The sequence below is a fragment of the Primulina tabacum genome, chromosome 9, assembly GCF_025594145.1.
Source record: "Primulina tabacum isolate GXHZ01 chromosome 9, ASM2559414v2, whole genome shotgun sequence".
NCBI lineage: Eukaryota > Viridiplantae > Streptophyta > Magnoliopsida > Lamiales > Gesneriaceae > Primulina > Primulina tabacum.
In genome coordinates, this window is record NC_134558.1 from 19,981,474 (window position 1) to 19,999,032 (window position 17,559).

The 17,559-nt window shown below is 36.8% G+C and overlaps 1 protein-coding gene across 1 annotated transcript; it reads right to left on the reverse strand.

Moving 5' to 3' along the window:
• Positions 1–9,683: 9,683 nt before the first annotated feature.
• LOC142554975 (uncharacterized protein At4g15545) lies at positions 9,684–17,190 on the reverse strand. Its single transcript, XM_075665597.1, has 9 exons — positions 16,869–17,190; positions 16,675–16,743; positions 16,145–16,201; positions 15,956–16,001; positions 15,693–15,770; positions 15,271–15,531; positions 14,951–14,993; positions 10,114–10,192; positions 9,684–10,009 (listed from the first exon to the last, which is right to left on the reverse strand). The coding sequence occupies exons 1-9, from the start codon at positions 17,148–17,150 to the stop codon at positions 9,917–9,919; spliced, it is 1,008 nt and encodes a 335-aa protein (XP_075521712.1). The 5' UTR covers positions 17,151–17,190; the 3' UTR covers positions 9,684–9,916.
• Between the last annotated feature and the right edge of the window lie 369 nt (positions 17,191–17,559).

Below are 17,559 nucleotides of genomic sequence, written 5' to 3' on the forward strand. Positions count from 1 at the left end.
CAATCTAACTCAATCTCATGCCCGTCATACTGTAGCATACAATGTCTAACAGACGTCACTGATATAAGACCTCTCCCCAAAGGTGAAGAGACAGATACTACAGCAGATAATGACTCCACAGGCAATGCATGAATCAATGCAAATCGCTCAGAAATAAATGTATGGGATGCACCCGTATCAATCAATACGTAAGCAGGATAACCACATAAAGAACAGTTACCTGCAACAACATCATCTTGTGCTTCCTGGGCCTGTTCTTCAGTCAAAGCAAAAACTCTGGCCTGCTGTCTCGGAGGCTAGCTAACAGTCTGGCTTCCTCCTGGCCTCTGCTGTGACTGAGTGGTAGTCGGTGGTGGCTGGAAGGAATGAACAGCTGATGATCGTCTAACAGTCTGTGCCACTGATCCAGATGACTCGGCTCCCTGGGATCTTTGGGAACCTCTCTGTGGACATACTCTAGCAAAATGTCCTTGCTGTCTGCAGATGTTGCAACTACCAGATACTCATTGGCATTGCTCTGTGGGATGTCTCCCTCCACAAGTTGTGCAATAAGCTCCTGTATAATTCTGTCTGAACCCACTGGAGCTAGAGGAACTGCTCCCTGACTTCTTGAACTGTTTTCCTCTGGCTTTTAGAAAATCTTTCTTTCCACTACTACTACTGCCACTCTTCGTCGTGATCCACCAGTTCTTCGCAACATCATGCAACTGGTGCCCAATCAATCTGACCCGGCGCTCGTTTGTGTAATCCGATGAATCAAACAGCATCTCTATGTCATCTAGCCAACTCTCACACTCAACAGAATTCTCTGTGCCTTTCAAAGTCGGCGGTTTAAACGACTGAAATATCTTCAGTAGGGTTTCCATAGGAGTTGCTGTGACATCCATCAGATTAGTCGAGGTACTACCCTGTTCTGGGATTCTTCGAGGAGGCATATCTGATTATCAAAAGGGTTAGTAATAAAATCTGACAAATCTGTCTCAGTCCCCTTCTGATCATCTTACCTCTGATCAAGAATCAGTTCTGCTTCATTCTCAATAACACATGTTTCCAATCAAATCAGATAATCAGGTAAACATGCATTTCAAAGCAATAAACATGCAGTAGTGCTAGCAGGTAAAAGCAGAAAAGAAAACTCAATCTACCCCGCTCACTAGCTTCCATCTCAGTCTAAGGAACCTATTGCTCTGATACCACCTGTTGTGGGGACCCGAACCTAATTCGTCTTCTTAATCATCATTAGGATCAATTAATTAATCTAGGTCTAATTTTTTTTTAAAAATACATAAGTGCGGAGCATAAGATAATCAATATGTTATACATATCAACAGAAAAGTACAAGTCTTGTACAAAGTACATTTGTCTCAACTAGGGTTCAACAACTACATCAAGTGCTGAAATCAAATCTACTTCTAAGTCCGGATCTCCATGCTAATCTTTATCTCTCATCCTCTTCGTGACCCTGATCCTGTCCCACCTGTTGTCATGCACACATACAAACACAACAACAGCCGGATAACTCCAGTGAGAAATATATTCCCAGTATAAACCATGTATACATGCAATCATATAAACAGATATAAAAGTATGAAACAGATATCAACAACATGTATCATAATCTGAAAGACATAAATCGATATAAAACTGTAAATAAACTCTTGACTCATCATCTCAGACTCGACTCATCTATAATCTAGGGATCCCGGTTCCTGGACATTGGCACAATACACAGAATCTCCGCAATAGAAGCCGATCTGCTCCTACGCAACATCGATATAAACCAAACATCCAGTGTCTTGGCACCTCCGCCAATGACTAGGCATATCCGCCTATGACTCAATACATGCTCTGCTATAAATCAATAGACTAAGCATATCAATCTCATGAATTGCAAATATCAAAGCAATAAAGTAAAATATGTGGTTTTTGGGAAACTCAAGTTAAATCAAACTCGAGTCGTATCTTCCCGGTTCAACATTGATTTATACCTTTCTCGAGTCATATCTTCCCGGTTCAACATTGTCAATCTCAATATACCCAGCAATAAAAATCAATAGATATCAATCTCAACAACTCATAATCGATAACAAATTCAATCTGATATCAAATCTGTATAATCACAATCAATTCATTTCTGAAAATCATAACAATTTCATACGGTGCCCGTTCTTCGATCTGATTTCAATTATACAACGATAACAATCTCAACAACAGATAATATAGATAATATCAGGATTCCTTCCATATCATATTTTCAAATCATATCAGAAAGTAATAAAACTTACGTCCAGTTGAAGTTCTTGTCGATAGGAGCATGGTACTGCAATCGGATTGAAATTCAGACTGACGGATTTTGCGTAAGATTCAAATTCCTAAAATGAAAAACTTGAACTCTCGGGAGCTTTTCTCGGTTTCTCTTCTTTCATCTGAAGGGAATGAATACATTGATAAATATATGTTATGCATGTAAGTGATGTGTGGCTCATTCTTGGTTCAGCACATCTCGCGCATATGCGCGACCTCCTTCGGCGCATATGCGCAAGACACTCTGTCTCGGCATTCAAGCTTCCCTCTGCTCGCGCATATGCGCGTCCTCTCCCGGCGCATATGCGCGAGGTTTTCTGCCATACTCGCGCATATGCGCGGGTTCTGTCGCGCATATGCACGAGGTTCTCTGCCTACCTCGCGCATATACGCCCTGTTGGGTCGCTCATATGCGCGAGGGGTTCATTCCTCGCACATAATTCAGCCTTCTTTCGTCTTTCCCGGTCCGTTCCTTTCCGTCTATAATCACATCAATTATCAATAATCATTTCAAATTACAATAACAAAATTCTCGGGCATTACATTAAATATATTAGGCTCCCAATAGCACTTGCGTAGGGAACTCGCTTCATGTATTCTTTCTCATGACCATTTTTTGGGGATTGATTTACAAAAATTTTGAAATGTTGAGACATTAGTCCTGATGTTGATTCTGAACTTTCCAATTCAAACTTTTCCAATATCTTTTGAGCATATCCTTGCTGAGTCAGAAATAGTTCCCTCAATTTTCTGCTTCTCTGGATTTCTATGCCTAAAACCATTTTGACATGCCCAAGGTCTTTCATCTCAAATTCCGCGCTAAGTTCAGCTTTCAGGGATTGTATTTCAAACATGTATCGACTTGCAATTAGCATGTCATCCACATATAATAGTATATACATGGCCTTTCCAATGTTGATTTCCTTATGATATACACACCAATAATAATTGTTTCTTGTGAACTTGTGTGCTATCATGAAGTCATTGAAACGTTTATACCATTGTCTAGGGTATTATTTTAAGCCATAAAGGGACTTGTTTAGTAGACATACCAGGGTTGGACTTGACTTGTCCTCAAACATCTAGGGTTGTTGCGTATAAATTCTTTCATCAAGATCTCAATGAAAGAAGGCCGTTTTGACATCAAGTTGCTCAAGTTCCAGGTTTTATTTTGCAACTACTGCTAACATAGATCTGATTGATATGTGTTTAACAACAGGTGAGAATACTTCATGAAAATATATTCCTTCAACTTGAGAGAACCCTTTTGCCACTAGTCTTGCTTTGTACCTAGGTTTTTCCACACCTGGTATTCCACTCTTCCTTTTAAAAATCCACTTGGACCCAATTTGTTTTTGAGCTTTAGGCTTTGGAACCAATGTACACGTGTTATTCTTCAAGAGTGACTCAATTTCTTCTGTCATAGCATCATGCCACTTATCACTCTCCTGAGATCTCATTGCTTCTTGAAGGTTTACTGGTTCATATTTGATTTGAGATGCCATAGAGAAGGCATAAGACATACACTTTGCATGTCCAAACATTTCTGGAGGTTTTATGATCCTCCTTTCTCTATCCTTTGCTAACTTGTATTTTTTTAAACCTGAAGAGTCTTGAGTATCGGTACTTAACCCGTCATCATCTGTTAAGAAATCGCTTTGATCACAAGATTTTGTTCCTGACAGCTCCACCTTAATCTTTGTGCTTCCTTCCCTATCAAAAAATTCAGTGGATGTTATTTCAACTGATTGATTCTTCAATGGGAATAGCTCCTCCTTGAAGGTAACATCTCTACTGACTATGGTCTTTTTTTCTCCCAGCTCAATGCATCAAAGTTTGTAGCCTTTGATCCTTCAGTATATCCCAAGAAAATACACTTGATTGCCATGTCATCTAGCTTTCCCTGTCTGACATGTGCATATGCTGCACATCCAAACACTTTTAAGTCATTTAGTTGAGGAGATGCTAATGTCAATTTCTCCATTGGGGTCTTAAATCCAAGTGGTACCGAGGGGCTTCTGTTTATTAGGTGACAAACAGTATTGGCTGCCTCGGCCCAAAAAATATTTTGGTGCCCCTGAATGTGACAGAATGCATCTAACTCTTTCCAAAATGGTTCTATTCATCCTCTCGCCTAGGACATTTTTTTGGGGAGTATTACGTACTGTAAAATGCCTTGATATCCCTCCGTTCTTACAGAATTCATGGAACTCATTTGAGCAGTATTCTAGCCCATTGTCTGTCCTCAACTTTTTCAACTTCCTACCAGTTTGATTTTCTACAAGTGTGAGCCACTGCTTGCATTTTTCAAATGCCTCACTCTTATTCTTCAAAGTGTGTAATCACTCTCCTTGAATGATCGTCAATCATTGTCATGTATTACCTTACTCCACCATTCGATGGAACTCTTGACGGGCCCTAGAGATCTGAATGAACATAGTCCATAGGTGCAGTAGATGTGTGTTTTCCCATACTGAACTTAACCCTTGTAAACTTTCCTCTTATGCAATCTTCACAGAATTCCATTTGATTCAGTGGCTTCTCTCCAAGTAAGCCTTGTTTATGCAGCTCAAGAAGACCTTTCTCGCTTATGTGGGCTAGTCTGAGATGCCATGCGTTGTCCTGTGCATTTGCTGAGCCTACAAATGTGTTCCCTTAGAGGACATATAATCCATTTTATCATTGTCATTTAATCATACTTAGTGCACCTCTGTAGAGTGTCAATGTTCCTATAACGTACCGTATTTTGAATTAATTGAAATTTGCGGAAAAATAAAAATTTTCTTAAATAAATATTAATATTTCAAATTGCGATATAAATAAACTGCTTGTCTAAAAATATTTGAAATAAAACAATTACCAACAAAGTTTACAAAAAAGTAAACGTTTAACCATAGTAATCAATCTCGTTGAGATATCAAAGTATTTGAATCAACATGCATAAATTCTTAAAATATTTCAAATTGCGATATAAATAAACTGCTTGTCCTCGGGTTTAGCCTCCTGCACAGACCGAGCCGGCACATTGGTCCCCACCCCTCGTCTCCTCATACTCGTTCTCACCTGTATCGATCAAGTCTAGTGAGTCTAAAGACTCAATACGTATAAACTGGGAATAACAAGTATATGTAATAAAACCACATGCATTTTTAATGTAGAACGTACATACTTAAACTTGAACGTAATAATATAAACATAGACATGCCATCATCACAAAACTTTTCATAAACATACTTGCATCATACATACTTGAACATGCATAAACTTCATCATTTTGCGTAGAGATATGTTTCCAAGCAAGTGACTCATACATAAATGCGCCTGATCAGACTAAACCACAGTATTGAGCTGGCAGGAAAAATCCACTACCACATACATGAGATCCTCGGTCGTGCTTTACCAGGTGGATTGGTCACTGGTCATGATTTACCGCTTTTTAATCCTGATCTAAACCCGGTCATACTTTACTGCGGTGGAAGGTCCCCGGCCACGTTCACCGGCTTCCAAACCCGTTCATAGTTGGTCACAAGATATTTAGCATAACTCAAAAACATAAATATTTTCTTTTGCACGTCGAACATACTTACATGGAGTTGAGGGATTCGTTGGATCTGGCATGGGGCCACTGCTGCACATACTAACACAATTACATGCACTTAATTTTCATAACTTGGACGTAATAGTTGTGCTCACCACCCGAAGTAACAATTCACTTATGACGTTCTAACTCACTCGTACAAAAACATGACTTAACAAATCTCTATCTGAAGTGTGAACATTTCCCCAAACATGAAAGACATGGATCTAAATAGTGGTTTAAAAATTCATGGACAAGCGCCCAGGCGCTGGGCCTTGCTGCGCCGCGGCCTGCCGCGGCGCCACTAGGCAGCGCCGCGGCTCTTCGGCATGTGAATTCCGGGCGCTGCGACGCTTCCCACAGAGCGCTGTGGCGCTAGTTCTGCACGAACTCGACCCCAAAAGAACAATTTTGATGCAAACTTTAAGCCACACCCTATCGACTCGAACCGATGTAAGAAGACTCAACTTAGGACGTTATGGCAAAGTTTCAAACTCAAACAAATGTCCCAAAACAACGACGCAACACAACCCATGAACACAACATTTTGACACCAACACTTCCTACGACTTCTAATGCATCCAAGTGCTTATCGACACAAAATGAAGCACAAAAAAAAAAAAAAATCATCCCAACATCATACTCATAATACTTAAGCGTAGCAGCGATCAGCCAATGGTTCCCAACGAAGCCTGTAACAAATAAACTTCAAGAACACGTCAAGAACACATTTTCAGAAAATCACAGTTTGAGCAGTCTCACGAAAACGATTATAACTCACTCATTTATTGTCCAAAAATTACGAATTTACTATCAAATCGAAGGTATCGAAAAGTACTACGTTTTATATGTTGGGAGTTTTCCATAAAATCAACCGAATTTTCACAATCGAAATGACAGCAGACACGTTTTGAGATCTGAAATTTTTGTTCTAAATATCATTTCAAACGTTTTTGTACAAAATTTTGCACATACATAGATTTTCACGCATAATAAACATCAAAACATATACTATGGCGAGATCGATGTAAAAACAAAAGAATGTACATGCCTTGATCTTTAAAATTCTTGATACGAAGATATCAAAGCGGGAAGGATGCGAGGGTCGATCCGGGACGAACGTGGCACAATTTTCTTGAATAAAACCCAACGTGAATCATTGAAATTGAGGGGCAAGGTGGCTGCTGGAAGAGAATTCTAAGAACCCTAAGTTTTCTTTTAAAAAAAGAAATGAAATTGCAAGGATGTGTGTGTATATGAAAAACCGATGGGGTGTGTGTGTAAGAGTGTATGTGTGCGTGAGTTTTAAATAATTAGAGGAAGGAAAATTGCTTAATTCATAATTAAAAATGTTAATTAAAAGTTACTCCACACCAACTTTCACAAAATCCCCTAATTAAAATAAAATACACCATTGATAAACTTTAAGAGTTTAAAATCTTAAAATCACCTAATAAATAAATTAGGCTTTAAAAATGCTTAGAAACTAAATAAATCATTTAAAATGCCACTTTCTTGATTTAAAATAAAATACCACATTTTAAAATCGCCTAAATCGTCGTCGATCTCTTCTCCTCGATCCCGCATCAAATATGCGCCTGAAACATGAAACTCAAGAAAACATTTTAACGTGCATCACATAAACATAAATAATTTAAAATAATACAAATTCATGAATACATGCATCACTAAAATTATTTTTAAATTTAAATAAATAATTTAACAATTTAAATAAATGCATGGGTTTTACGTGTACTGATTTTTGGGCTCTACAATTCCTCCCCCACTTAAATAAATTTCGTTCTTGAAATTAAGTCTTACCAAACAGTTCCAGGTAGCGATTCCTCATATCTGTCTCGGCCTCCCAAGTGGCTTCCTCCACTGATTGATTCAACCACCGGACTTTGACCAACTTGGTCACTTTGTTTCGAAGTCTCCGCTCCTGTCTGTCTAGGATTTGAACAGGTCTTTCCTCATACGACAGATCTGGAGCCAACTGCAACGGCTCAAAACTCAAAACATGCGAATGATTCGCTATGTACTTCCTCAGCATCGAAACGTGGAACACATTGTGCACACCGGCCAGATTCGGCGGTAGGGCTACACGATAACCTGGTGTCCCAACCATGTCAAGTATTTCAAACGGTCCAATGAACCATTGGACTCAGCTTGCTTTTCTTCTCAAACCTCATAACCCCCTTCATGGGTGCTATCTTCACGAATACGTGATATCCTACGGAAAACTCAAGATTGCTTCACTATAACCCTAGATCCGATCGGCCCCTTGGCTAGCCATGACAGACTCGACGTGCTCTCGGCCCTTGTCCTCCTAGATCTCGACATGGACAGCTCCTTAGGACCTAGATCTAGCAACCTCTTGCGCGAAAGCCATGGAAAACGTGAGTACAGATCAAATGTATGTATATTTCATGACAAAACCATGCAAATCCGATGCAACATGATAGCTCTAAAAATTTCTCATGCAAAAACACACAAATCAGCATATAATGATGTTAAGGATGAGAAAAACAAGATTTAGGGTGTGCATTTGCGTATTTACGCTCGAAACCTTTGAGATAATCGTGTAAAACGTGCACCGGAAAGATGGAGAAGAAATTCTTTGAAAAACTTTAACAATTCGAAGGCTTGCTGCTGGAGTTTTTTCGAAAATGTGCTGATGGAAAATGGAAAGGGGCGGCCGAATACTGGTAGGAGATTAGGTTTTTTGGATGGTAGGTTTAATATAATAATTAGTGTATAACGAGCCCTTAATTAAAAATAATGAGGTTAAAAAGAATTTTAAGCCCATTCTGCAATAAAATAGTCCCATCAAGCCCAAAACACTCCCGAAAAATATTTCGTTTAGGTACATTTTTGAAAATATATAAGAAATTTGAACTACGTAACTTGACTGCATGCAATCTAGGGTTTTGTTAAATTATGTGTTTAATTATTTTAATACATTAAATGCATGATTATTTCATAGATATGTGCTATATTCCATGATTTGTTAAGGTTTATGTATTAGGGCCTTTTGTAGTATTTCGCGCTCGAACGAGGAATGAAGACCGGGAACAGTTAAGGAAAAATATTTTATTCAATAATTATTTTTAATTATTTAATTTATGGTGTAATTAGAGGTGATTTTCGAAAATGGGCGTTGTAGAGTATTTTTACTCATCGAGTCATTTTAAACAGATATGAAAATTTTAGCAAGTTGAGAGACTTTTTGAGTGTGACCAATATTTTCAAAAACTTATCTAAACGAAATATTTTTCGGGAGTAGTTTTTGGGCTTGATAAGACTATTTTATTGTATAATCGGCCTAAAATCCTTTTTAACATCATTATTTTTAATTAAGGGCCAATTATACACTAATTACTATATTAAAGCTACCATCCAAAAACCCTAATCTCCTACCCTAGTAATCGGCCGCCCCTCTCCATTTTACCAGTAGCACATGTTCGAAAATCACATCTTATTACATCATAGATTAAATAATTAAAAATAATTATTTAATAAAATAATTTTCCTTAACAGTCACCGGTCTTTGTTCCTTATCTGAGCGCAAAATACTACAAAAAGGCCCTAATACATGAAACCTTAACAAAACATGGAACATATCCATGCAATCATCATGCATTTAATGTATTAAAATAATTAAACACATACTTTAGTAAAACTCTAGATTGTATACAAGTCAAATTACGTAGTTCAAATTTCATACACCTTACATTATATATGTCAATTGCATGGGTATAGAGATAAAGTAAAACGAGACCATGACACGTAAATTATATTAAAATAAAGAATGTTAATTACAATTAAGTCGATAAATTATTTAGCCAACTGTTGACTTACAGAACATATACTCTAACAAACTTAGGATGCAGAAAAACTCAATAACATTACTGCTTACATTGAAAACAAGAAGATTGTAACAAAATGTAATATTCATATCATAAATTCACTTTGTAATTTATAGTTACACAAAATCTAAACCAAGAGATTTAAAAGATAAATTCATACATTATGTCAGTTGATATTACGTGAGATCAAGCCCTCGAACACAACATAAAGATTTTTGTTATCGGGGCCAAAGATTTCATCAGCCTTCCTTAAAGTTTCCTAACATGGTAAACGAGTAAATAGGATCAATTAAGGAGATGATAAATTCTTTGTACATGAAAGAAAGTAAGAAGATGTCGTTAGTAATGTAAGTAATCGCATACCTCTTTTGTTTGCTTATGGGAATTTAGTTCCTTGACATTTGCTAGAAACTCCCCAAACTGCTCGTATGATAACCGAGTTCTGATGTAACAGAGCACAAGTTAATTTAAACATTTGATATGACAAGTAGAACATGATTTAAGGAGCGCTCAGAATTAGTAGGGATGGAGATGGTTTTTGATGATAATAGAAAATGAGTGAAAAAGTAGGAGAGATGAGTATGTGTAGATTAGATATAATAGGTATTCAATGGCAATTTTCTTAGAGGGCAGATGCACAAATAAAGTTTGTTAGGGTAGATACCCTGTAAGCCAACTATTGGCTAGGAAAATTAATTGAATTAATTGTAATAAACCATCTTTATTTTAATATAATTTAACTTTTTATGCTTTCATTTTACTTTATCTGTATACCCATGCAATCAGCATAGATAAAATCATTGATTATAATTTAATACAAATGAATCGTAATTCGATCTTGAAACTCATTTTTAAACACTGTATATTCTAAATTCGTTCCTAATCGATTCAACTGTCAAAAACAAGGATAAAAGTCGCTTGAGATTGAGACTAGAATATTTGATGTTGTGTACCGTGTTTCATGGTAATGGCATAAAGATGTTCAATCATGCAGATGAGTAATCATACGATGATTGTACCGAACAACCCTTCCTTGAACTTTCCAAGTGGTTATCATTCATCGAGAGAAAATGTCTATGGTTGTGATTGTACATGATTAGTCTTTACGACTAGGGACAACACTGAGGCTCTTACATACTACGATTGTACTTCAACTCGTTTACCGATTCTGCAGGGGTCACAAGGTGGCGATGTTGGGTGCAATTGCGAAATGTTTAGGAGCCAATGCATTGTAGTCGGGAATTCACCGCTCACCTACGGGTGAGATATCCTATGTGATCTAACGAAATAATAGTGCATGAAATCTCTTGCCAGAGTATGGGATGTACATTAGGGAAGCAGTTCTTTAGTTGTGCATGCAATGACACTATGAATATTTCATGATTGTATCACATAACTATCGAATTAATATGCAACCCTCGATGAACCAATGGTTTCAGATTCGATCGGGATATATGAGAAGAAGGGACCATACTATACGTTAATTATAACCGACTGGTTCTTGTAGGCACTATCAGTGATACCTAGGGAATCGTGGAGCGATGCTACTAGACTCTCTTTCCATGATTCGATGGGTTTAATCAAAAAATGGTTTCTGACATTGTCATGATCAAATGTTGGTGCATGGACTTTGGGCAAATTAGCGTAAGCCCGAATAAAGAAAATTGTCCTAAATCACAAAGAGATGTGAACCCACGACAAGCTGTATCCTTGAACCATCGAGTCTCACACAAGCACTTGTTTACTTGTTCCCGTTGAGATAATAAATTGAATGAGTTGAATTTATAAGAAATAAATTTGATATGATCAATCGATAAGTTTATAAATAAATTTTATAAAGGCTTATAAAAATTTTGAGAGCATGACTGTTAAAACAGTCAGAAGGAGGACACATGCCTTATTTATACATTGGTGATCTCGAAATTAAAGTGTGAATCATAATAACAAATAAATTGAAATTGACACATCGATGATATTTGATCAACGATCAGGATTATGATGAGATTAATATAATGAGAGCATGGATGATGGGATTGTAAGAGTATAAGTCCATCATGCTAATTTATTAAAGTTCAATTGGGCTTTAATAATCAAATTCTATTTTAATTGAGTTAAAATATAACTCATTAAATTTTTATAAAATATTGTATTGATTTATGTAATATGAAAATATTTATGATATCATAATTTCAAAAACTTGCACACAAAGCAAAATAATATTGATGCATGATATTATCAAAATATATGTCCATTTATTCGAGATTGACCATGATATGAGATGCATTTTTTTGGAATCTTTTAATTAACTTAATTAATTAGACTAATTAAGTAAATAAATGATTAGAAAATAATTATAAGGATTTTTTATTCTTATTTTACAAAAGGCATCCGAAAGTTTTTCTTACACGATACTTTCGGCTCTTCCCAAGATCAAAGTGTGCTGGCTCTCGAAATTTCTTTCTTGTTGCTTGTCCTAATAATAATATTGAGTCGATTTCTTCTTCGTATTCTATCTCTACGAAAAATATCTTCTAATTTTCTAGTACAAGTTAGAAGAGGAATAAATACTCCGGTCGTGGACCTGATTCGGAGATCAAATAAAGTTCGTAGGGAAATTCAACAAGAGCTATATTCGTCAATACCGGAATAGTTGGAGACGAGTGAAAATTTCACTGAAGATAAAATTTTCTAACTCCCTATGAATATTTATGTTCAATTTAAACCATATGAGTATCCAAATATTTTGACTGTCAAAATAAAATTTTAAAACTTCCGCTGCGTTTGGGTACGAGAAAAACGATATCCCAACAAAGTTGATATATGTTAGAGTAGATGCCCTGCAAGCCAACGGTTGGCTAGAGAATTTATTGACTCAAGTGAAATAAACAATCTTTATTTTAATATAATTTAACTTTTTATGGTCTTGTTATACTTTATCTGTATACCCATGCAAACAGCATAGATAAAGTCCTTGATTATGCTTTAATACAAATGAATCGTAATTCGATGTTGAAACTCATTTGTGAACACTGCATATTCTAAATTCGTTCCTAGTCGATTCAGCCGCCTAAAACAGGGATAAAGGCCGCTTGAGCTCGAGACTAGCATCTGTGATGTTGTGTACTGCGTTTCTTGGTAAGGGCATAGAGATGTCCAAACATGCAGATGGGTAGTCATATGATGATTATACCGAACAACCCTCCCTCGGACTTTCCAAGTGGTTATCATTCATCGAGAGGATAAGTCCATGGTTATGATTGTACACCATTAGTCCTTACGACCCGGGACAACACTGAGGCTCTATATGCTAGGGCTGTGCTTTGACTCGTTTATCGGCTCCAGGAGAGTCATCAGGTGGCGAGGTTGGGTACAATTGCGACACATATAGGAGCCAGTGCATTGTAGTCAGGGATTCACCGCTCACCTGCGGGTGTGGATATCCTATGTGATCTGATGAAATAATAGTGCATGGAATCTCTAGCCAGAGTATGAGATGTACGTTGGAGAAGGAGTTCTCCAATAGTGCACGCGATGCCATTATTATAGTTATCACATAGTTATCGAATTATTATGCAACCCTCGATGAACCAATGGTTGCAGATTCGATCAGGATATATGAGATGAAGAGACCGTACTGTACGTTAATCATAATCGACTGGTTCTTGCAGGCACTATCAGTGATACCTAGGGGATCATGGGGCGATGCTACTAGACGCTCTTACCATGATCCGATGGGTACGATCAGAAATGAGTTCTGACATTCTTAATCAAGGTGTTGATGAAAAGAATGGGGGTAACTAGGGTAAGCCCGGATAAGAATAAATATTATTTTGAATCACAAAGAGTTGTGAACCCACGGCTAGCTGTACCCCTGAACCATTGAGGGTCACACAAGCACTGTATCATTTGTTCCCATTGAGAGAATAAATTCAAGGAGTTGAATTTATATTATGATATAGTAAATTCAAGGAGTTGAATTTATGATAATTAAATCTTGAGAAAATAAATTCAAGTAGTTGAATTTATGATATAGTAAATTCAAGAAGTTGAATTTATGAAATTTGGAGAGAATAAATTCAAGGAGTTGAATTTATAAAATTTGATAATTTAATTTATTAAACTCAAAAGTTGGGTTTATTAAATATTAAATTTTGGAGGTGATAAATTCAAGGAGTTGAATTTATACTCTTAAATTCAAATGTTGAATTTATAAGGGATTTAAATTAAATGTAATGAGTATATGTATAATGGGCTTGTAGGAGTACAAGACCAACATATATATTATTAAGGCTCTTAATTGGACTTTAAAAGATTAATTAATTAAGCTAGTTGGACTAGAATAATTAATTGATTAAGCTCATTAAGTATTTAATTTAATTAATGGGCCCTAAGCTTATATATGTGTGTCTTAGGCTTAGGGTTAAAAACAATTCATTCACAATTTTGAAAAACCCTAGCCTCCACCACCTTGATTCTTATTTAGAAACTTGCATCCAAGAGTTTCATGATTTGGCATGAAAATATTTGTAGAATCTTTAATTGATTTAATTATGTAATTAATTAAGTAAATTAAAGATTAGACATATTGATAAGGATTTTGATCCATGTTTTACGTGAGGAGCATAAAATATCTTTTGGCAAGATGTTTTAAAATACACACTTTCGGCTCTTCCAATTTTTGGGTGCTGCTCTCGATTTCATTCTTTTTGCAAGAAAATTTAGCTTAAATATTTGAGTCGAATTTTTCGTGTTATATCTCTACGCAAAATATCTTCTAAATTACTAGTGCAGTTTAGAAGAGGAACGAATATTCCAGTCGTGTACTTGATTCGGAGATCGAAGAAAGTTCGTAGGGAATTCATCAAGAGCTAAATCCGCCTATACCGGATTAGTTGGAGCCAAGTGAATTAATTCACCAAGGGTATAAATTCTAACATCCTATGAATGTTTTTTGATTAAAATTATACTAGCGCCCAAAGCAAAACATATTTTGATTGTCAAAATAAAATAAAATTTTTTAAACTTTCGCTGCGTTTGGACGTGTAGAATACCGAGATCCAACAATATATATGACATCAAATATTCGGAGATGGCATGATAAACTTAGTAGCACTGGCATTGATATCTAGTTAGTGGTTCTGTGTGATAACGAGCCATGACAATGGTAATAAACCTTTTTTCATGAGAAAAAATCATGTACCTGACTTGACGGAAGAATTCTTTTCCGTCTACACGGGTTCTTCCTGATGTAAGAACAAATATATTAGATACTAGGCTGTCTTTATTAAGACATTAGTATTTTACTGAAGGAAAGATGCCAAAGAATGTATGATGTAATGAAGATCATAAGTAGTTTTTCGAAAACAGAACCAGCGGCGGTACAAGCAACTATACTTAATTCCCGAAAAAGATGAACTTGAAATAGAAGGTAACTGAGTAACGGGAGTGGCATTCATGCACGGTTCTTTAACCTTTACTTACCAATAGAAGAGGTAAAAATGGGAAGATTTAGAGACTAACCTGTTTGGGGTCCTGTATCCAAGCCTGACATCAAACCGTACTTGCTAGATGGCATAGAAGACAATGAAGAAGACTTATCATCAAAGAACCCTCTCGCTGCTGTAAATGAAACCGAGTGTCGCCTTGGAGACAATGGTTTGGGTGTCCTAGTTGGCGTTACAGATGCAGATAGACTTGGAGGGGAACCAGGAGGCGTGAACCGAGGTGTGCCGCTAGTTTGGGATGCTAGCAACAGGCCCTGTGATACACGTGGCCTTAAAGCTGTCATGTAGAGAGAATGATTAGAAACAATATCAATTTTGCACTTGAAAGCAGGCATAAGCACTGGAAAGATCAAATCGAAAATAAAAATAACCAAAAGAAGAACATCTGGCCAAGAAGTTTTCTTTAATCAGCAATTAACTCAAGAACATAACACATACTTTCAGACTCTGTGTCGTCAGAATATGAGTTACTGGCATAATCTGAGAATTGGCTACGCATTGAAGCTGCATCATCCTCTAAAACATTCCAACAACATCATCAAACGAGATTATAAGAATTAAAGAATAAATCTCAGAATCAGGACCAATTTTTTTTTACTATTTTAGAATAGCGTGTGAAGCTGCATTTGAGCAGCACACTTTCTTAAGATCTTTCCTATTAGGGTTAGAACCCAAGAAATGAAATAGCTGAAATAGCAAACCTTGATAACATGAATCGTATTTGGTAGCAGCTTTCTGAACATTTGCCTATCAAACCAAAGACGAAAAAAGTGAGCAAACCAATCATCTAGTGATTAGAGCAGAATCTCATCCTTGTATCTGCAAAAATATGCTCATCGCAAAAGCAAGAAAAAGATGTGCCGACTTTATTCAGAAATTTATTCACTTACAGGGTTGTCTTCTTCATCTTGTAGAGATCGCATGAGTGTCTTTCTAAAGGCCTCCAACTGCATCAACAAAAGCTATAAGAACCATGCTCTAGACGAACACAGTAATTAAACATTGACACCAAGATTTCAATGAGTTACCAAGATTTTGATGTTAAGTGCTTAAAAGGACTTGAATGTTTCTAATCAAAGACGACAATGGGACACTCGGTTCAAATGACTTATGTGGCCTAACCTCGGAGTCAGCCTAAACTGACTAATAACTTTTTACGAAGTATGCAGCACCAAGAAAATGCTATTAGTTTCACCATATGTTTTTTAACAGAAAGGAACCCTTCATTGTTTAGATTCAATTCTCGACTATCAAGCACCACGTATCACATAAACTAATTTAACTTGCTAGAGTGTAAATACTCAAAAATAAGCTGTAAACTGTACATCTCATATATCCGAATGTCAGAAATAACTTGAATGGAAGTGCATGAATCTCGCATAATCCAAAAGCGTAGACTGCCAAAAGCTAAAAATCATACCTTTGTAACATCCCTATTCAGCTTTTTCACGGTACTGCTCAGTTGCGTGTTCTCCTTCATCAAGCGTTCCTATACATCAACAAATCCAGACAAACATAGAATAGCCACACACCAAACACAATAACAGTTAACCACTCACAGATAACAACTAACTCCGATTTTTCCATGTCCTCAGTCAGGATTTGTGTCCTAACCTTTTCCTGCTGAACTTGACCGAGCTTATCTGACGCGTCGTCGAGCGAGGCTTCAAGTGACTCAATCTGCGATTCTAGGTTGGAAATTAGAGTGTCTTTGCGAGCCACCTCCTGGCGGAGGACGGAAGCCTCCGACTCGAGTGCGTTGACACGGGTCGACAGTGCAATGGAGGTGATCTTCCGCGCGACATCGAGCTGTTCGAACGGATCGGCAGGCAAAACCTCCAGTAGTTCCTCGGGAAGGTCCAACTTGGGGCCGCCTCCAGATTCTTTCGACAGCATATTCTTGCCTCTTAACGAGCTTAACGGTACAATAACTTAATGGATTTGTTATTTATTTTTATTTGCTTATAATATAATAATAAAAATTATTTGTGGGTGAAAATATGTTGCTTTTTTTGGATAAGAAAATCGTGTTTTGGATTTCTTCGATATGTGATCGTTTTCAATTCGATGTAAAATATTGTGCTATAAAATGAGTGGCTGCTTTCTCTTAGTCTGTGATTGAAGTTTGCGGACGTAAAGGGACGAGGCACTAACCATGCATTAGGCTTTGATGGGTGCTTTTTTGTTATTATTTTGTCTAACATATTATATAGTGCAATATACATTAGGAATTCGGAATATAAACCGTTGGAACACCGTGTTCTCGCACCCAAAATGCACCGAAAGTTTAAAATTTTTGTTATTG

Coding starts and splice junctions, on each gene's coding strand:
- LOC142554975 (XM_075665597.1), bottom strand. CDS start 17,150: ATGCTGTCGAAAGAATCTGGAGGCGGCCCCAAGTTGGACCTTCCCGAG. Junction 16,002..16,144: donor AAGATGAAGAAGACAACCCT/GTAAGTGAATAA, acceptor TTGGTTTGATAG/GCAAATGTTCAGAAAGCTGC. Junction 10,193..14,950: donor GAATTCTTCCGTCAAGTCAG/GTACATGATTTT, acceptor CTGTTACATCAG/AACTCGGTTATCATACGAGC.